General features: G+C 31.4%; 1 protein-coding gene across 1 annotated transcript in view; it reads right to left on the reverse strand.

The window, feature by feature from the left end:
- Nucleotides 1-2,045: 2,045 nt before the first annotated feature.
- CNBD1 (cyclic nucleotide binding domain containing 1) overlaps nt 2,046-22,478 on the reverse strand; it is a 414,652-nt gene continuing 394,219 nt past the window's right edge. The window contains 3 exon segments of the mRNA XM_059901721.1: nt 2,046-2,050; nt 4,190-4,340; nt 5,929-6,038. Of these exon segments, the coding sequence (XP_059757704.1) occupies nt 2,046-2,050; nt 4,190-4,340; nt 5,929-6,038 (266 nt within the window).

Here is a 22,478-nt window from a genome sequence, read left to right on the forward strand (position 1 = left end):
AGCCACGGCTGTTATCTCGGACAACAGAGGCTGCCACCATTGCCACCAAGCGTCCTGTGTGCAAGGCAGGTCACTGCCAACACTTTCCCAGCAGCCTGTGCAGCCCGCTACTGCCAAGGATCCTGCCATCCAGGGCCAACTTCCCTGGGTGAACATATGGTGCGCCTCAGACTCTTGCAACTTCACGTCGGCCTCTGCTGCCGCAGGTACTCCTCGCACATCCTAATTGTGACTGCCATATCCTTCCCTCCCCCAAGCCTCAGTGAGCAAGTGAGCCCTAATCCGCCACTGCTTTTGCCTCCTCTTGCCTGGGAGGGGAACAGACGCCTGAGGGAGGCCCACACGCAGAGGCGGGGTGAAAACCAAAGCTGAACCACAGGGGCTGTGCAACCAAAGAAGAGAAACGGAATACCGCTGCATGACCACTGGATTAAATCCCTGCAATCGGCTTGGTAAACCCTACATCTATGGAATATCTGAATATACAATGAGAGTTCCCAGAGTTGAGGCTGTGGACTTTGGGGGCAAGTACACGCAGGTGTAAGGCCAGATCAGAGTCTGAGCTGAACCCACAGTGGCCACAGCAGGTGCATAGACTTACCTAGAAGTATTGGAGGACTTCCTGTGTAGGTAGGGATTGGCTGTGACTCACTGACGGGGCAAAGATACTGACAGCTAAGGCCACAGGAAAATATTACTACTTCTTTTTTGTTGTTGTTGTTCTTTTTTTATTTTTCTTTTAATTTTAATTTTTATTTACTTGTTCTTTTCTTTTCTTTTTTATGCTTTATTTTTAATTTTTTTAAAAATAATCTTTATTGGAGTATAATTGCTTTACAATGTTGTGTTAGTTTCTGTTGTAAAACAAAGTGAATCAGCTATACGTATACACATATCCCCATATCCCCTCCCTCTTGCGTCTCCCTCCCACCTTCCCTATCCCACCCCTCTAGGTGGTCACAAAGCACCAAGCTGATCTCCCTGTGCTATGTGGCTGCTTCCCACTAGCTATCTATTTTACATTTGGTAGTGTATACATGTCAATGTCACTCTGTCACTTCGTCCCAGCTTACCCTTCCCCCTCCCCGTGTCCTCAAGGCCATTCTCTACTCTGCGTCTTTATTCCTGTCCTGCTCCTAGGTTCTTCAAGACCATTTTTTTTTTAGATTCCATACATATATGTTAGCATATGGTATTTGTTTTTCTCTTTCTGATTTATTTCACTCTGTATGACAGACTCTAGATCCATCCACCTCCATACAAATAACACAATTCTGTTTCTTTTTATGGCTGAGTAGTATTCCATTTTATATTTGTGCCACATCTTTATCCATTCATATGTTGATGGACACTTACGTTGCTTCCATGTCCTGGCTATTGTAAATAGTGCTGCAGTGAACATTGTGGTACATGAGAATTCCAGATATCAGTAAAATTAAGGTAGTTGATATGCATAATTTTAATCTAAATGACATGAGGTATAAATTCTGCATGTGGACAAAAATATATTACCTTCATAAAAATAGTGATCAGATAAACTAAATTACCAGTGACATTATATGAAAAAAAAAGAATATACTTATATTGATTAAACTTAATAACCCTGTTCTCATTTTTCTTTAGATGCTCAAGGTAGTATCTGAGAAGCATGTACACAGATTACAAAACAAGTTATTTCCTATTTTCCAAAAGTTAACAACTAAATGAACAAAGGAATCACTCTTCAAGTCCTTTTAAATACTGTCAAACTAATTATTGAACATCTTCTAAGATTATATATAAATAGTTATATATATAATTCTCCAGATACAATATGTAACATTTATGCACTCTTTTATGTTCCTTGGATTCTGTTCTACTTATCCCAGGTTGAGGTATAGTGAATTTATTGCTTCCTTTAGGTATTTTCTAAATATTATTGATAAACTGGATCATTTAAGTGATGTTAACTCTTCAATGTATTTTATATAGGTGCAGATAGAGTGTGAACTATATACCTGAGAAAATGTCTTTTTCTCATATGTGGATTACGTTGCCTGCACATTCTAATCTATAAAAGATTGTTAAATATAGTAAAAAAAAATTTGGAATTGTAAAATGGATTACTAGAAAACTAAATGTTTAATTAGTCACAAAACATGTCAGTAGCTTTATAACATCTGTCCCAAATGAATAAAATATAGAATGGAATTTAAAATATGAACAACACACACAAAAATGCAACTGAAGTTTATACTACACCATCTATTTGAATTTTAGTTTGGCGGATGACAAAGAAGATTCAGATACATGCTTGAAAGAAGCACTTTCATTTGTGAAATGTTGGTTTACATAAAAGAGTCCACAGTGTATTTATTTACCTTGCAGCAGTTAACATAATTAGTACAGGAAAAGAAAAACCTAGCCTATGTCAAGTGAGAATAATATAAATATAACTGGTGGTCTGTAATTATTTTTAAGTGATATGTACCTTGAGGGGTTTGGTATTTGAATTTCACAGAAGGAAAGAATATTAATCAATGCTATTTCAAATGTATACCTATTAAAAATGGATACATGAATTTGAAGTTAAACAAAATCAGAGTTAAGAAGGTAGAGCATACATATTCTCTGAGACATTAAAATTAAAACAAACCTTGAAATTCAGAAAAGAGAATTCAGTCAAATCATACACAAGTAATATGGAAAAATTTCTAATTGAGCTTATTTAAAGCAAACCTCTCACCCATGTTAATTTCTATACGTTTCTAGATCTTTTAACCATTTATATTTCATATTCAATTGCATATCCTATTTGAATATTTATAATGTTTGGAGGGTCAATCACAGGTGACTGCGCAATTATTATTCTAATATCACTAGAGCTCTAAAATTTCAACATCATTTATTATTAGAAAAATGCAAATCAAAACTACAATGAGGTATCACCTCATACTGGTCAGAATGGCCATCACCCAAAAATCTACAAACAGTAAACACTGGAGAGGGTGCAGAGAAAAGGGGCCCCTCCTACACTGTTGGTGGGAATGTAAATTGGTACAGCCACTATGGAGAACAGTATGGAGGTTCTTTAAAAAACTAAAAATAAAACTACCTTAGCACCCAGCAATCCCACTCCTGGGCATATACCCAGAGAAAACCATGATTCAAAAAGATACATGCATTACAATATTCATTGCAGCACTATTTACAATAACCAGTATATGGAAGCAACCTAAATGTCCATCAGCAGAGGAATGGATAAAGAAGATGTGGTACATATATACAATGGAATATTGCTCAGCCATAAAAAAGAACAAAATAATGCCATTTGTAGCAACATGGATGGACCTAGAGATTGTCATACTGAATGAAGTAAGTCAGACAGAGGAAGACAAATACCGTATGATAGTGCCTGTATGTGGAATCTAAAAAGAAAGAATACAAATAAACTTATTTACAAAACGGAACTATGGTTACGGATATAGAACACAAATTTATGGTTACCAGGGGTTAAGGTGGGGAGGCAGATCAATTGGCAGATTGGGTTTGACATATACACACTACTATATATAAAATAGATAACTAATAAGAACCTGCTGTATAGCACAAGGAACTCTACTCAATACTCTGTAATGGTCTATATGGGAAAAAAATCTAAAAAAAAAAAAAAGAGTGGATATATGTATATGTATAACTGATTCACTTTGCTGTACACCTGAAACTAACACAACATTGTAAATCAACTCTACTCCAATAAATTTTTTTTAAATAAAATAAAATTTCATATAAAAGTTTAAATACTGCAATCCATGGAGCTTCATATACACTTGACCAATTGGAGGAAAGTACACACTTGACCTGAACCAGAAACACTTAAGCAATGATTAAAAAAAAAAAAAAAAAAATTCCAGAAAAGGAGAAAATGTTGCTATTAATGGTAACTTGGGAATTGGCAGAGAGATTTTAGTAATTTAAAATCAGTCTTTTAAAATATTGCTAATATATTCTAAAAGTAGCACAATTAAGTCAGATAGACTATGAAGTTATAAAGGCAGTTATCTGTAGATATGCTGTCTCTGTAAATAATATACATACGCCCATACTTACTTGAGTGTCCCAATTTGTCTGCGAAATATGTCTACTCTTACCAAAAACTCATCAAATAAAATGGTATAACAGTTGAAATAAAAGACATTTATGTATTTACCAAGTAGGTCCTTATCTTCAATAATTGCCATCTCAACGTCTTTTCCAGTAACTATTGTGTATGTGAAAGGAACTTGAAGAAGAACACTAATCTCACCAAAAGACTCCTTCTCCTTAAGTTTACCCATACACACAAGTCTTCGTATTTTTTTCTGTAAGAGATATAGATAACTGATGTTTAATGAAACCACTTCCATATAATGGATAAATAATTTTGGTATATGGTATTTAAAATAAATTAGCAGTTTCAGGCAAATCAGAGAACATTTATTCATACATGTATTTAAATTATATTAGAAAAATAATAGATTGATGAGAACTTCAGCATATCTAAGACAGCTGAAGGCACTGTACTTTAGTGATCTAGAAATTAAATTGTGCTAATACACCAAGATGTTTATGAAATCTTGAACTCATTCCATTTTTTAAGGTCCTAGGATACTGTTTTGTAAGCATAATTTAGTATGTTTTGTGAACCACCATTTGTTACCTCAGTTCCAGCTGCAAGGCACAGTTGTTGAACTAACAGAGAATAATGAAAATAAGCAGAGAGTGCCAGGAATGACACTGATGAGATGATTAACTGCAAAAGATGAGATTCTACCCTAACTTTTTTGTATAAATAAAAAAAAGGAAAAATGGAAAGTGAGTTTGACTCAGGGAACTAGCAATTTAAGTCCAAATAAGGAATTTTGTGGAAAGGAGCTGACAGTAGTTTCAATATGCATAGTTCTGGAGAAAAAATTGTAACTCCAAATTATCTTTTCAGGGAGAGCCCAACAGTATTAAAACAAGAATGAGCTGCTGAGCAGTAAGATAAAAAAAAAAAAAAAAAAAAAGAATGTAGCCCTCAGGGTAGGACAGTGACAGAACTCAGAACAGGTGAAAGCCTTTACTAAGTACCCTGGGGTCAAAAGCCAATAACTAACGAATTGATATGCCACTTATATAAATGACAAATCTTTACACTGAATATGACTAGTACAGCAAAATTCAATGAAGTTTGCATATCAAATTGAATTACATTGAAGACTGCCTAACCAGCCAAAATGGATTAGTTCTAACTTTTCTGTCACTATGTATTAGTGTTTTGCCTATTCTAGAACTTCATAAAACTGGAATCATACAGAATGCACTGTTCTGAGGTTTACCTTTTTGCCCAACTTAAGGCTTTGAGATTCATCCATATTCTTGTATGTATCATAAATTCTTTTTATTGAGGCATGACATTCCAATGAATGAATATACCACAATTTTTCTATCCATTCAACTGTCAATGGATATTTGGATTACTTACAGTTTCTGGCTTATGAAGATTCATGTAAGTCTTTTTGTAAGCATATATTTTATTTCTCTTGAGTAAATATCTAGAGTGGAATTTCAGGGTCATATATTAAGTGTATTTTAACCAATCTAATATGCTTATAGAAGTGCTTTGTTGTAGTTTTAATTTGCATTTCTCTGATAAATAATGATGTCAAGCATCTTTTAATGTGCTTCTAGTTTTTTCCTAAGTTTTACAATTCAATATATCTTACAACTTATTTTACATTCCTGCTTCTTACAACTCAGTAAAAAGAAGAAAATAAATGCAAGAAAAATTAGTCAAAAATTGAACAGCTATTTCACAAAAGAAGACAAGTAATAAATGACCAATAAACACAAGAAAACATGTTCAGTATCTCCTATTCATTAAGATAGGCTAATTGATTAAAAAGAATACATAAGTTTAAAACTTACCACTTTTCTTGATTGTGGTTTTGAAAGTCCTACAATACTTTTGTAAACCTTACAATATCCAGAATTAATATAAGCCACAAAAGAGATTATATTTCCACTTTCCACTATCACTGAAAACAAGAGACAATTCATTGTTTCACACATTTTTATAAGAAATTATTTTAGATATTATGACAATAAAAGTTGACATTTAATTCAACAACTATTGAGTAAATTTCTTAATGAATGACAGTTTATAGGCAGTCCTCTGTATATGATAAAAATTTACATCTGATATTTATATCAGCAACTAATATAGAAGTAAATATTGACAAGAATTTGGCAGTAAAATCAATGGTGTGCTAGTAAACTGTATGGTGGGGGAGAGGAAGATGAGTGTGGGGCAAGCCCCAAGCCGTAGCATTAGCTGATTTTCACGGTGTAGTTATTTCTACCATAGCTAGTTTGAAACTGCCAATGGTTTAACAACTGGCTCAAAAAAATCTCTGAATATTTATCATTTGGATCTTCAGAATTCAAAGTGTATAATAAAAAAATAAATAAAAGGTTATTTAATTGTCACTAGTCATTTATTTTGCTTAAATAAAAATTTATGGTAACTCTTCTACTGTCTTATATTTTGTTTCTTACAGCCAAACAATAATAATATAAAGTCATCTTCAAATATCAAAGTATAATATAGCTGTAGAATTATGTTTAAATTGTATAGACATGGGAATTTTTTCATAGATCCTATCTTAAAAGTAAAGAGTAGTGTTTTGCCAAGATGTTATATGATAGTAGAGGCTGTTTTACTTCTTTTAGTCAATCAGCAGGACATAAAGGAAGGTATAGAGTCTACTGGCAATTGTTACAGGTAAGAGAAGCATGCACTTAGAGAGTAAAGAAGCCCATTATTTTTAACTTTTAGAGCTGCACTACTGTAAATCTTTTCTTGAAAGTCAAGCCTTACATAGATCATAGAGAAGTATACATAATATCAAAGTGAATAAAGATCATGGGAATTTGTATTAAAAGTAAGGCAACAATGGAAAAGCTGAATCACTGCAGCAAAATCTATGAGGCAGTCTCACTCCTTATAGGGGACATTTGCTGCCTCAGCAATTGTCTATGGTCTCTGTACTAATCATAGAAAATGTTTATCTTAATGAAGACAACACAGCAAAACCGTTTTCATCTAGGTAAGCAGGCTGAATTTAATGACATTAAAAAAAGTCTCATCACACTTAAGAAATTTTAAATATTACTTTTTTGACTAGAAAAAGAATCATACCAATGCCTGCAAAGACTTAACACCTTTCTCTTGTGTTTCTTAATTTTATGCATTCAGCCTCTGAACCTGTTTCCCATTACAAAGAACTTATGCCAGTGATGTCAAGATAAATGTTGTCCTCTCCATACCCTTTCCTCTTGGGATGCATAGAAAACTATGAACAACATAGAAAGATCCAAAGGATTATAACAAAATTTTAAATGAAAATATTTAGTCATGGACTATATAAATGACATTTTATTCATTATTATTTAAAGGTAATATTCAGGAAATAAAGTTGATTTATATTTAAAAACAGAGTTTCAGTTTAGGAAGGTGAAAAATTTGGGAGATGGATGATGGTGAGAGTTGCACAACAATGTGAATGTAGTGTCACTGAACTATATGGTTAAATATGGTTAAAATGGTATGTTTTATATTATGTGACTTTTACCACAATACAAATAATTTTTTAAATAAGGTTTTAAAGAATCTCATCAAAACTCAAACTCATATTCTAAAACCTGAAAGCATTAGACCTTTATGAAAAGAACAAACTTGACTTTATCTTAAAAGTAAATTAGAAAGAGAAGAAAACCAGAAGGATTCATAGAAAGTGAATATCATGTATTGTTCTTTTCCTTCCTGTTGTTTTTCATGTGCCAGGAAATAGTCACAAGTCTAATAAAACTATTTTATTCCAATTTTCAGATCAGTTAGAAGAAGTCATGATAAGAAGGATAATTCCCAACTGGCTATTAGCATCAGCACTGGGACAGTTAGGGTCTCAGTTTAAATGGAAACTAGTGATTAGAAAGACTGTTAAAGGACATCTTCTTAATAAACTTAATAAACTCAAGTCCATTAACCTAACAGACCAAAACACAGTTTTGGAGCAGAAGTTTGTCTGAGTATCAACAAGACTGATGCAGCTTCAAGCAGAACATGCATTAGCTTAATGGATACCAGTTCTCCTTGTAAAACTAGAGTACTAGAAAAAGAACAATATAAAAAAAAATAGTGCTAATGAATGCTATTTTTGAATTTTAATGTCAATTTGGAGAAGCATTTTTGAACATGTTTTCCTTATGAATATATTTTTTGCTTTCCTAATGTGTTAAGAAAGATCTTGGTTAGAAAGGACCTTGCATTTACTGAGTATTTCTATAAGGGTCCATACTAATGAAACTTTAACCAATATTAAACACTACTTATTTATTATTTTAAAATATATATTTATATGAAGATAAATAGCATTTATGGCTAAATGGAAGCAAATCCTGAATAGAAGTGCGTATCAGAAAAATTGAACACTGATTAATTATCTAATTTCCATTTATACTACACCTTCTGAATTCATGGCACATTAAGATAAGTCATTCTTCTAAAGTATGAGTACTATATGTAAAATACTGTCATGCATATTAAATACCTGCCACTTTGCATAACAAATTAAAAATAAGTGAGCATTTCTCTAATCACACAAACATGAGATTTGGAAAAAAGTTGTACTAATTATTGATAGAGGAAATCCAGAGAAATATGGGTGGAAGAAATTTAAATTTTGAACACACCTCAGAAACTATTCCAAGAAAAGAATTTACTAATATAATACATTTATAGAATTTCACAGAAAATAACAGAGTATGACTTGTTACTTATTGAAAATTAGGGCAGATGAAGAAGGTCCAGACTTAGTGTTAAATTCCCTCCACCCCTCTCTCCTTCCCCTTCTTCCCCTATTTTCCCCTTTCCTCCATCCCACGCTCCAAGATAGGACAAATACTGGGGCTTAGAGCCTTTTACAAGTCAGGGCAGAGGGATTATGGAGATCTGATGCCCAGCCTGATAGCCAAGAAAGCCATACCCTCACCTCAACTCTCTTACCAGATTCAAATCTTCATTCAAATCTCACCCTCTCATGACTCTGCTAGTTTATCCTACAGTTTAACCTGCTCTTTCCAGCTCCCTTACCCCACTCTGCTTTTTTTCCTCATGGTTTTGTTATCATCTAACATACTATCTAATTTACTGATTTATTTCTTGTGCTTACTGTGTATTACATCCTCTAGCCACTAGAATGCAAGCTCCATCAAGGCAAGGATTTTTATTTTTATCTTTCTTTCACTCATGTATTTGCAAAGTAGCCGTTCAATAAATATTTGATGAACAAATGCAAGGTCTCAATATTAAATTGCAATTTCCTCAAAAGGTTAACTGAGCACGAGAGGAAGCTCAGAATATGGTAGCTTAGGTTTTTATGGAACCAACTTGCACAACTAAAAATTCTGGCTGAAATACTTTTAAATATATGAGGTGGTAAAAGGCAAAAAAACCCAAAACAAAACAAAACAAAAAAAAACCCCAAAAAACCCTCAAAAGCCAGAAATAAAAGGAAAGTGCAGTCACAGAGGTAAGAAAGCCCTAGAACCAATGGCAAAGTCTGTCTGAGAGATCAGATGTGGACATCCTCCTTCATAAAACCTTCAAGAACAATATTCTTGGGGGGTGAACTTGAAAAAGCCCACCTTACAAAGAGAGTTCCTGAAGATATTTTCCTCTCTTACTTGTGGTGCTAAAAGGAATGGAAAAAGAGAAGAGAAAGTCTCTCTGAAAATTCCTAACCATAGCTCATGATATTGGGGCTAGAATCTACACCACCTGCGAGGCATCAAAGATTTATTTTTAAATTATATTGTTGATTTGCAACTCTAAATGCCTGGGAAAAAATTCTTTCTGGATAAATTAATGTTTATCCAGGCTTCAAAGAAGTCTAACAGATATGAAGATACTATTTTACGGAAAATGAGCCCTTAATAAAATATGTGTTACCAAATATGTTAGCAAACCAGCACCATTAATTATAGTCACCATACTGTTATAAACATAACTATACATATACTTACATTACTATAGATATTTTTATGTATTTATGTACACATGATATATACACATTTATAGCAACATCAGAATTAGGAAATATAAAATAAAACTATATTTATAAAAAAGCAAGAGACAGAATTAATCAGTTTGATTACCAAAATTATCCAGTGCTTTCGGAAAAACTATAATCAATCCAAACAAAAATATTAAATTAATTAAATATTAAACTAAAAAACTAATGCTATATCCTAAAATTTTATTATTAAAATTTAGCATTACATGTTTGTTTTTGCATTATAATTAAGGTCACATTTCAAATGGCCATGAATTTAAATATTAGTTTATTTGAATCAAAATTTAAAAATTAAAACAGTCACCTCTTCAGGCAACGTACCAATAGTCCTTAACTACTCTTTATCTTCAGTAGTCAACAGATTTAATTAATCTCTCCTGTTCTTGACACACTTTTTTGCTCTTCTCATAAGAACTTCCTTTTCTTAGTGCTGAGGATACCCTCAGACTATCCTCTATGTACTGTACAGAAAGAGTCAGTTTTTTTCTTCCCTAAAAAATGTCTCTTCCATTTTCCCAAAAAATGGACAAACTGGTATTTTTCTGGTATTAAACATCAATTCCCCTCCCTTAAAATACTGGATTAAATCTTAGACTTATTTAATTAAACTGGTGTTAGTGTCCAACTTTGAATTCTCTTTACTTTTCCATTCTCTCTCAGTAGATGATAGATAGATAGATTTTCTATAGACATATTTATGAACACAGATATTCAAAACGAGGGGTATGAATATATGGATATGGGTATATAGGTGTAGGGGTTGTGTATATAAAATATTTCATGGAATTCCATATTTCTCTGTTTCTTCTTTACATATACTCTGTCTTTTCATGGTATTTTGCATGATGTTCAGAGATCTGCTATACAGATTAAGGTTAATGTTACTACTCTCCTTACGTAGACTTTAGTGAGCCTGCTGTTTTCAGAATCACACATTTAGTTTTCTCTTTTTATTTGAACTTGGAGCACTAATTTGTAATACTGAATTTAATTTCCATCATGCTTGATGATTACTTTAGTAAATATAGGAAATATATTTAACTGTGTCTACCACAAAGTAAATTCTGTATACAAGTTTGCTGCTTTCATACTAAATTTTGACCCTCAGGCTTTCCAGATATTCCAACCATATCTGGGCTCTTAAAAAAAAACTCTAAAGGAATGAAAGCACCATGAGCAAGAGTCAGCATAAACTCAAAACTATAAATACAGACCTCCAAATACCTCAAACACTAGAATTACCATAATGTAAAATGCTTATATACGAAACGCTAAATAATACAAAGGTAATTTCTGGAAGGACTTGTGTAAAATAGAAATTTTTCTTACAAGTTTGGGAAAATTCATTAGATCAACTGACGGAGTGTGTTTTTGGTTTTTTTATGATTATTACAACAATTCCTTTTGGTATTTTCTGGTTTTCTAATTCATACTTCTCTTTCATTTGACATTTTATATTTTCTAGAGATGTATTTTTTCCATCTAGTTTTTCCATACGTTAGAATAGACTTGTTTATGACACATACTTCTGAAATCTTTATTGTGTCTTTATTATATTTCATGTGCTTATAATGCTTTTTCCAAAATGATTTTTTCTAAATGGCATTTTATTTCACAGATAGCTTGTTTCTGTGTAAATATTGCTTCTTAGTTCATTAATCTCTGTCTTTATTTCATTATTTTTTAAAATTCTTTTTTCTTGTTTTCTAATAAATGTATTTAACCCTACACATTTCTTCTCTCTACTGGCCTAACTATACCTCATACGTTCTGAAATATAGTGATTTTATTATGATTTGGTTGAGAGTTATTCTTAATTTCCTTTTTTAATCAGTGGGGTACAGCAACATGTATTTATTTCATTTCCAACATTTGGGACTATACTTTTTCTATTCTTTTAAATCAATTTTAAGTTTTCTTGTTTTGTTTTGTTTTACACTTGACTCTGTGTGACCATTATATACAATATATTTTTGTAATTATTCCTTATTTTTTATATGCTGGGGAAAAATTTCTGTTGATGTGGAGTTCTTCATGTATATAAAATTTTGACTTTTTAAAATTGTAATGTTCAGTTTACAGTTGTTAATCTATTTGGTCTCTCATTTCCTGACAAAGTTGTGTAACCAAACTACAATGATTATGATTCTTTCTCTTTTTTTATCACAATAGTTTTACACTGCATTCTATCCTGCTATATATTACGGTTCTTTCATCAGCTTAACACACATAATTTAAATAAATGCATCATACCATTAATATTTTTCTGTGGCAAGATCTTCTATTTTAATTTTTCCTCTTTTACACTTGTCAGTATTTCCTAGTCAGCTTTCCATTTTAGTATGTATAAATTAATGTCATTATTTTTGAAAGACTCCATAGTATGGAGGTATCATAATTTAGGTCATCATTTTTCTTAAGTTGAGGTTTTAAACGGTTCCAAGTCTTGCTATTTAAAAATATGCTACAATAAATTTCCTTCCTGGACATCTGCAGATAAGTGCACAGTTTTTTATAAATTAAATTCCTTATAAAGCATGTAATAATAAATTCTGATAAATTTTGCTAAATCAGAAAATGAAATCTAATTATTGTTTTAATTGGCATGCCTTTGATATTTACTGAGGATTAAAGTTCATTTATTTATGTATTTACCACTTGCATACTTTTATGAATTTTCGCTCATACATACTGTCCATTTTCAATTTTGACACTTTTGGCTTTTTTATCTGTAGTAAGTCTTTATATATTATGGTTCTTTAATCTTCATCATTATATACATTGCAAATATTTACTTCTGGTTTCCTAAGAATGATTTTACTTGTTTACAATTTACCACATAATTTTTATGATTTTGTTTGTGGTCAAATCTGTTAAGAGTTTCTTCATAATATATGGATTGAGAAGATTATTACTAATAAAAATGATTACATATGGTTTCAATAGATTTATAGGATTTTGCATTTAAATACTTCCTATAATTTACAATTTGAATAATGTATGAACTAAGAATTTTCATCTCAAATGGATAGAAGTCCCAAAACCAATTGTTGAAAATTCTATCTTATCCTCATTGATTTGAAATGTCCTTGATTTCATGTATAAATTGATATAAAGTTATGAAGGTTTTTCTGAACTTTATTGTAATGCACTTTTTAAATTATTTTACTATTAGAGTATATTTTGATAACTGTGAGATAACTTTTCCCACTGAAATTTTACCAGATTTTCTTGGAACATATTAAATGTTTGCTCTTCCAGACAAAATTATGATGCTGAATATTTATGTTTGTCCCCTTCAGATTCCCTTTCTAACTTTCTCTACTCTGTTGGCTTTTTGTTGAATTTGGCCAATGAGAGGCAAAGGAAGGAGATAATAAATGAGAGAATTTGAGGTAGTTATTTCCCCCATCTTCCATTTTGATGGACTACTGTGTAGCAGAGGCTGAACACCTGTACCGAAGACCCCAATTGCCACAGTAAAAACCTGTAGATACAATGTGTAGTCAGATGCAGATAATTCCTCCCTTCCCTTTCCCCTTCAGACTTAGACTTTGTAATGATTTCCTACTATTGGAAGTTCCTAGGTGCTTCACCATCTTTCGCTAGTTTCCCAAAATCTTACCCTCACTTTTGTAAGTAGTCCATTCCTTAGACTCTCTTTCATCATTCCCATCTAATATGCTGTCTATTTACTGCCAGAAGCCCAACTGATACCTAGAATTTTCTTTTCAAGTCCCATAGAGTATTCTGACAACATTTTCATTTCCATTCTATTCAATTCATATATTAATTTAGGTAGAAATATATGTTTATCATATTCCAGTCTAGTTTCTATTTTCCCAGTCTTTTTAATACCATCCCCCCAAATTATATAGTTTGTCTCATAAAGGGTTTGCATTTTTCTCTTAGTTCATTTCTGGACATTTAAAAGTCTGTTGATATTTTAAGTGATGTGTCCCATTATTTTGCATAGTTTTTGTTGCTTATATAAATTATGAATTGTTGACTTAAGAAATGGAAATTGATTCTTGTTGGTGTAGTAAAAGAGAAAGTTTTGAAGAAAGGATTGACATTTAACCCAAAGTCAATTATATTTATGGTGCCAGAGTCAGAATAAATCAAGCTTCATAATTGCCATACTTAGGATTTTTATTCCACAAAAGTAGTAGTGAGCAAATTTGGGTCAGGTGCCAGATCCACAGAGGATTTCTTTCTATGCAGTAGGGGTTGATCACCAAAGAAGAATTTATATGACATTACCAATGATTGACTATATATATGCTAAGTAAACAGAAACATTAAAAGAAAACATTTCAAATAACATAATAAATGTAAGACTATCATCTTCCAAAAATATTTCTGATTCACTGATACCATTCTTTCTTTTACCTAGCACCATGATGCTAGGAAAAACATGCGTATATATATATGTGTGTGTGTGTGTGTGTGTTCGTGTGTGTGTGTATGTGTCTAGCTTGACTTTCAGAATCAAATCCTATTTTCTGCTGAAATGGCAAATTGACGTTATCTCACAGGGTTCTTTAGAGGACCAAAGAGATAATCTTTATAAATAGCAATAAATTAATAGAAGAAAATTATTTTCATATTTGTGTAGAAAAAGTTTCTTCGTTTTCACCTGACAATCATATATTTTAGCCATAAATTATAGTTAACCATGGTAATTGTCCATTTAACAAGGATACACTGATTAGTGACTTCATTCTGACACTACCTAAACATCTACATTGATTTCAGTTCAATTACTTAAGCAATATTATTTTAGAGATGAATAATCACACACTAAATGGACTGGCCAACAAAGTACATGAATAGTATGATGCATTTAACATTTGTACATAGTACAGATTATAATTAAATTTATTCATTATTTGAAATACTGATTTACCTCATTAATTTCACAATAATTAATTTTGATTCAAGATAATATTCCATTTGGTATATCTTAATGTAATTTGGACAGTGTAGGTAAATTGTTTGAGTAAAGAAATTTATTTTATTACATACCTTCAGAACACCGGTTATTTATACTCAAATTAGTTCAATCACTCTATAAGATATTTATGCAAAAGTACATTTCAGTACACCTACTGGTGATCCAGCTTCATTTTTGTACACACTATTCTGACAAGAAAAATGTGTGAAGTTATTTTTTAATATTTTTCAAAGCAACTTTAAAAAGATGTGATAAATCCTATTTTCATTTTTTTAAAATGGAATATTAATGTTTGATAATTAGATTTTGTGAATTCTTTATATTAATCCTCTTTTATAATATCATTTGTTGATTTTTCTGAAACTACTGTTTTCCTCTTAATCTCATTACTTTCACATGTTAGACAACTCAATATAAATTTCATACCCATAGTTTCTTCTTATTGTTATCTCTATCTTTAACTTAATAATTAATCCACCTTAAATAATTTTTGTCACATGATGTCAGGTTAAATAGCTGACTAAAGTTTTCTCCCATGTGTACAGATTATTTTCTAACGCTTTTTGTTTTTTTACAGAATTTCCTTTTTTTATTTTGTCAGATATATTCAACATACTCAAAACCTAACTTTTATCCTATGCCATATTTGAATTTTAGAATTGGTAGGGTCTGATTAATATATTCTACATAATAAGTTAACAAATCTGTTTTTCTAATAACACTTTTTATTTAAAAAAATACTAGCCTTTCCCCACTGATGTATGATACTTCTTCCATTATATACTATACACTATTCTCCTATACACTGGGCTCTTTTATAAGCTAACAGTCTAAATGGAAGGAAATGAAAAAGTTGTTAGAGCTTTTATAAGAAATAAATTTACAGCATGTGTCAAAAATGATGTAATCTTTTAAACACATTGATGAAATGTATCTAATTCTAAGAATTTTTCTTAAGGAAATAATCAGGTAAGTATTTAAGTATATAAGTATTCAAAACCCTGTGTGTAAGATATTTTATGCAACTTAAATGACAATCAATAGGGAAATGTTTAAATAAAGTATGATAATCCATTGGATATATTATGCTTCCACTAAAATTCATAACTTTTAAAAACTGTTACTGACATGGAATATGCTAATTTTATAACGGCCAGTGGAAATGAGTTCCATTAACTCTATAGTATTCAACTTTGGTTAAAAATATGCAAAAGCCATTTGTTTCTGAATTAAAAACTTGGAAAAATATAGGAAAAGGTTGACGTCTGTAACAGTCAATGTTTTAAGAGTATAATTATAAGTAACTTATGCTTTGTAATCTTCTGTACAATAAATGTACACATTGTTTATATATTATTTTCATAATCACATTAAATAAAACATTTTCTAAAATAATTTTAGAACAACTGATTCATAATGTGGTCTCTGGTAGAGGTATACCATAATTACAGAATAAAAATACATTGCTTTTGAGCAATATGGTATAATAGGAAGCCTGAGACCCTCCTTTCTCCCACAGAGACACTGATTCTACAACAATCCATGGACCAATTCCATTTGTGAGAAATCCAGAAACTAAATAAGAGGCTCTTGTACTCCAGGTGAGCACAAAACCAGCTGCATCAAAGCTGGTAAAAAAATTCATGGCACCCTCGTGCCATAGTCTCTCCCCACCAGTAAAGCTCCATACAATCAGGAGAAAACTCCCAGCTCCTGATTTCTTCCTAGGAAGGGAAAGAGAAGGCTGGACTGTATGTACAAAGTTCTGACCTTTACGGGGAGCTGCCTGAGGGATTGGATTCTGCCTTGTCTCTCTGAGATCACTGACAGAACTCAGCATACTCTAGATGCCTGGTGGTCTCTGAGAACCAATAAGAGCTGGGTAGCATGCCGCTTCTTCAGAACACACATGGTACAGCAGACAAAGTCCAGAACAGCTTGATGGCCTCTCCCTCAGGAGAAAGAGAAGAGTGGTGCATGCATACAAAGTTCTGGCTTTTCAGTGGGTTGCCTGATTTATATCTTGCCTGAATCTAAGCACTAACAGGAATAGGATGCCAGGTTGAGGTCCAGTGAGAACAAAAATTTTTCAGTGTGCACCAGAATCTACAGTACCATGTATAGACACTATGTGGCACTCCTGATTAGAACTTGGCCAACAAGGCGATTAGACACACAAGCCTAAACAGAACACATCCCCAGAAAAGGCTTGAAAAATCTCTAGACTATTTTTATTTTTTTTTTATTTTTTTATTTTTTATTTTTTTTTATTTTTTTTTTCACGGGTTTTCAAAAGTAATTTATTTATTTATTTATTTATTTATTTTTTCACACACACACACACACACACTGTATTTTATTTTTACAAGAGATAAATAGACTGACACCAAGCATTGTACATGGATGACCACAACAAAAGCAACAATGATTGCAATTACCAAACATGAAACACACTCATACTATGTCATAATATTGACATTCAGTCCAGTAATCCTCCACTGTAACAGCTCCTTTACTTTGCAGTGAAAATTGATTTGTATATTCTTTACCTCTGAGTCCTTGTGGGATTTTTTTTTTAATTCAGACAGAAAGTCACAAAAATTATACTCATCCTCATCAGTTCACTCAGTCCCATGTAATTAATTTTTTTTTCATCTTGATCTATTGTTAGCACTTTTATGAGTTCATCAGTTTTTCATTAGAGTTCTGAAAATGCTTATTCATTCAGTTCAGCAGTACAGTCAGTTACCAGAAACCTGTACTTGTCAGAGTCTTTTCCATGAATTTCTCGAAGATGAAAGCCTTTTATAGGAACATATTTGCAAAAGCATCAGAGTACACCCAGAACTGTCTGTAAATGACAAAAGACTTAAAAATGATCACTGTTAAAGATTTGATGACTATCCAGCTGGGCTGACTGAAGAAGTTCCTCCCTGTGCAGAACCATGCCACAAAGACTGGGAGAAATAGTGGATTTTTCAAATTCCAAAGTTCCAGCAGAAGATAACAAGACATACAAAAAGCAGGGAAATATGGGATATTCAAAGGAACAAATTAAATCCCAAGAAAATGACCCTAAAGAAATGGAGAAATATGAATTAGCAGACAAAACATTTAAAATAACCATCATAAAGGTTTTTAATAAATTAAAAGAGAGCAGAGACAGATAACTAACAGAAATTGGGAAAATGATGTATGAACAAAATGAGAATATCAACAAAGATAGAAACTATGAAGAAGAACTAAATAGAAATTCTAGAATTGAAGAATAAAATAACTGAATTGAAAAATTCACTACAGGGCCTTAACAGCTCTTGACTAGACAGAAGAAAGAAAGAATCAGCAAACTTGAAGACAGGACTTTTGAAATTACTGAGGCTTAGGAGCAAGAAGAAAAAGAAAAAAATGAAGAGAGCTTAACAGACTTGTGGGACATCATCAAATAGAATAACATATACAGTATAGGAATCCCAGAGGAGAAGAGAAAGTGGCAGAGAAACTATTTGAAGAAATAATGGCTAAAAACTTTTCAAATTTGAGAAAAAATGGACATACAAATTCAAGAAGCTCAATTCACTCCAACCAGGATAAATCTAAGAAGACCTACACAAAGACACATTATAATAAAACTGTTAAAAGTCATAGGCAAAGAGAGAGTTTTGAAAGCAGCAATAAAAAGCTACTCATCACATACAAGGAAGTTCTAGAGATCTGTTGTACAACATTATACTTATAATTAACAATAAAGTACTGAAAAATTGTTGTGTAGGTCTCATGGTTTGTGTTTCTTACACAATAAAAATATAGTGTTTTTAAGATTTAGCCTCTGAGTTACTAACAGTTTTTTTATTACTTCTCCATCAAAATATACCCTGAGTAATATGCAAACACACACACACACACACACACACACACACAAAATCTCCAATGAACAAAAAGTCTCAATTGAGATCTTGTTAATCAATCATTGACCTAAGGTAGATGGCATGTAATTTTAACTTTTGACAAAATAGTTTTCTCTGTTGCAACTCAAAAATTATGATTACATAAGATGTGTTTACAGAGACAACTGAAAATAGTATCAGAAATATTTTAGTCAAATTTCTAGAGGTATTGAAAATATGTTTTTTTCTAAGTTTGAAGACTCATCCTTCTATCTAAAAATGCAACTGTAGAAACAAAACTAACCAGTTAAATTATTAAATTTAATTAAATGATTAGCTTGGACCTCCTTTCTTGAACAAACACTTAAGTTTTTTAAAACGTCTGAAATACAGTTGACTTGACAAGGCAAAAAATGAAAAGTAAAGTAAATATAAGAGAAATTTACTGGATTCTAATTCAAAATATTTCATTTATGTCTTTAAGAGTTAAAAGAACATCTACACAGTGCCACACATGTAAAAAGCAAGCAGCAATCAAAATTTTTTGTTCACATCATGTGAAACTTGAACTTGATTTAGAAGGTGTCATTATTCTAAGAAACTTTCAAGCTGGTAGACATTTTTTTTAAATTTTATTCAGATCATTTTTAATTTTATTCAGATCATTTTGAGTTGTGGAACTACTACTCAAAAAGAAAAAAGACTAAAAACCTGAAAGGACATCAAAATAAATTATACAGATTCATACACATTAACCTTATCACCTATTTCAGTGTAATACAAACATTTATAAGCTACACAGAATCTGTTTCCTGATTGGTTGATTCACTCTCTATTATTTTCAAACTCTACAATTTTTACTGTTAATTTCTTTCTCACAGAGCAATGTTATTTTGCATCAGGTAGAATATGCAGAAGTTTTGCCTCAGTAGTGGGGAAAAATTAGACCCAAGCTAAATCTAAGAGAGATTAAAAGCAAGATATAAAAATATTGAACTGCTGTCAAGTACTAAACTTGGGCCCTGAGCAAAGTTCAAGAAAATTTGGAGAAATAGAAACAAATATTCATCACTGAAAAAGTAAAATTTAGAATACTTGAAATACAATGCAGAATTACAAAACATGCATGCAGAAAAAGACAATGAGTATATAACTCATAATGAAGAGAAAAATAAATTAATTGAAAGCATACCAGAAGTCATATAAATGATAGAATAAGAAGATAAAGACATTAAAACCCTTATTATATATGCATCCTATAAACTATTGGAAAGAATGAGCATTTTAAGTAGAAACATGGACAATATATAAACGATGCAAATCAAATTTCTAGAGATGAGAACTAAAATGTCTGATATGAAAAATATAATAGATATAATTTATAGGTTAGACACTGCAGACAAAAAGTTTAGTAACCTTAAAGACATGACAAAGGAAATTATCCAAAATGGAGCAGAGAAGACAAAAAGAGAATCAAACACACACATACATACACACACACACAGAACAGAACATATTGAGACATATGATAGGTTTAATTCATCTAATATACATGTTATTTGCATATCCAAAAAAGAATGAGTGAGCACTTGAAGAAATCATGTCTAAAATATTCCACATTTAATTAAAACTAATATTCCACCACATAATAGCAAAATAATTTTTTTTTACAAGTGTACATGGAACATGTACTACATAGACCATATTCTGGGCCATAAAAAAAAAAAAGTCTCAATAAACCTAGAGATTCAAATCATACAAAATATGTTCTTTGACCAAAACAGAATTAAATTTAAATTCATTAGCTGGCAAAATCTATAATATTTTGAAGCTTAATAACATATTTCCAAATAAACAATGGGTGAAGGAGAAATAAAAATGGAAAGTTAAAAAGAATTTTGAATAGGATGAAAACAAAAAGAGTAACACACCAAAATTTGCATATACATCTAAAGCAGTACTTAGAATAGTATTAAATGGCTATATTAAAAAAGAAGAAAGATCTCAAAACATAAACTTCAGCTTCTGGCTTAAGATACTAAAAGAATGAATTAACCACAAAATACACAGAAGAAAGGAACTAATAAATGTAGGAATAGAAATCAATGAAAGAGAAAACAGAAAAACAATAGGGAAAATCAATGAAAACCAAAGCTGGTTCTTTGAGAAGATTAATAACGTTGAGATATCTCTAGCCGACAGAGCACAAAAAAATTATCATAACAACCCTCAGATACGTACTATTATTACCTCCATTTTACAAACGAGAAAAATAATACACAGAGAAGTTACATGATTTGCTCAATGCCTCACAATTAGAAAGTAGTACATCCAGAATTCAAACCCAAATTATCTTCCTCCTCCAGCCATGATTTTAAATATATATTTTATTTTATAATGTATATTTATATAATTACAAATTCTATCAATATTTGTATAGCTATATCATTGTATATAGATATGATATAGTAAATAATTATACACAAATAAAATAAATCTCTACCCACTTTCTGGCACTTTTCCACTTTTCAGTGTATCTTGGATATCTTTATGCATTTGCACATATGGTATCCCTCATTCTTTATATTAGTGGCAGACTCCCACCATAATTTATTAATGTTCTATAATTTATTAACCATCCCCTTATTGATGGATATTTGCTTCCCAGAGCAAAAAAATGTACAATAAAAATTACTACACATATATCTTTGAATAGACAAGAACACATTTACTGGTAGTATACATTTTCAGAAATAAAATTTGTTGTATAAAGATTGTTATTTTTTATAGATTTTGCCAAATTTGTCTTGAAACATGTTGTACCAACTGATATGCCTATCTAAAGTGCATAAGATTCTTGTTTACCAATGCTAGAAAATCTTCTTTATTAGTGAAATTTTGAATGTTTACAAACGTGACAAGTGAAAAATGTTAATTAAATAAAAATGAATATTTGAAATGATTAGTTAGCAAAGGTAAATTATGCAGGATTTTTCATTCCCTTATTGAGAACTGTCTTTTTATTCTCTTTTCTTCATTTTCCCTCTCTTTCTCTCTCTCTCTCTTTGACCACTCGAGATTTTACAATTGATTGGTAAGAGTCATTTTATATTAAAAATAACTTTTGTATAAGGTGTACAACAACTTTAACAGCTCTCTGTATATTAATACTTTATGGATCATATTCATGCAGAATACTGAATTTTTATTACTCTGAAATTAATATTTCAATATAAATTTTGAAATGTCAGTTTCAAAAAGGTATTTTACCTTTTTCTTTAGTCGTGTTTAAAAGAGCTTCCCCCACCAAAGGTTAGGAAATACATTTGGCAATGTTTTCTTTTTTTTTTTTTTTAAACTAACATTTTATTTATTTATTTATTTATTTATGGCTGTGTTGGGTCTTCGTTTCTGTGCGAGGGCTTTCTCTAGTTGCGGCAAGTGGGGGCCACTCTTCATCGCGGTGCGCGGGCCTCTCATTATCGCAGCCTCTCTTGTTGC

The sequence above is a fragment of the Balaenoptera ricei genome, chromosome 17 (genome assembly GCF_028023285.1).
Source record: "Balaenoptera ricei isolate mBalRic1 chromosome 17, mBalRic1.hap2, whole genome shotgun sequence".
Lineage (NCBI taxonomy): Eukaryota > Metazoa > Chordata > Mammalia > Artiodactyla > Balaenopteridae > Balaenoptera > Balaenoptera ricei.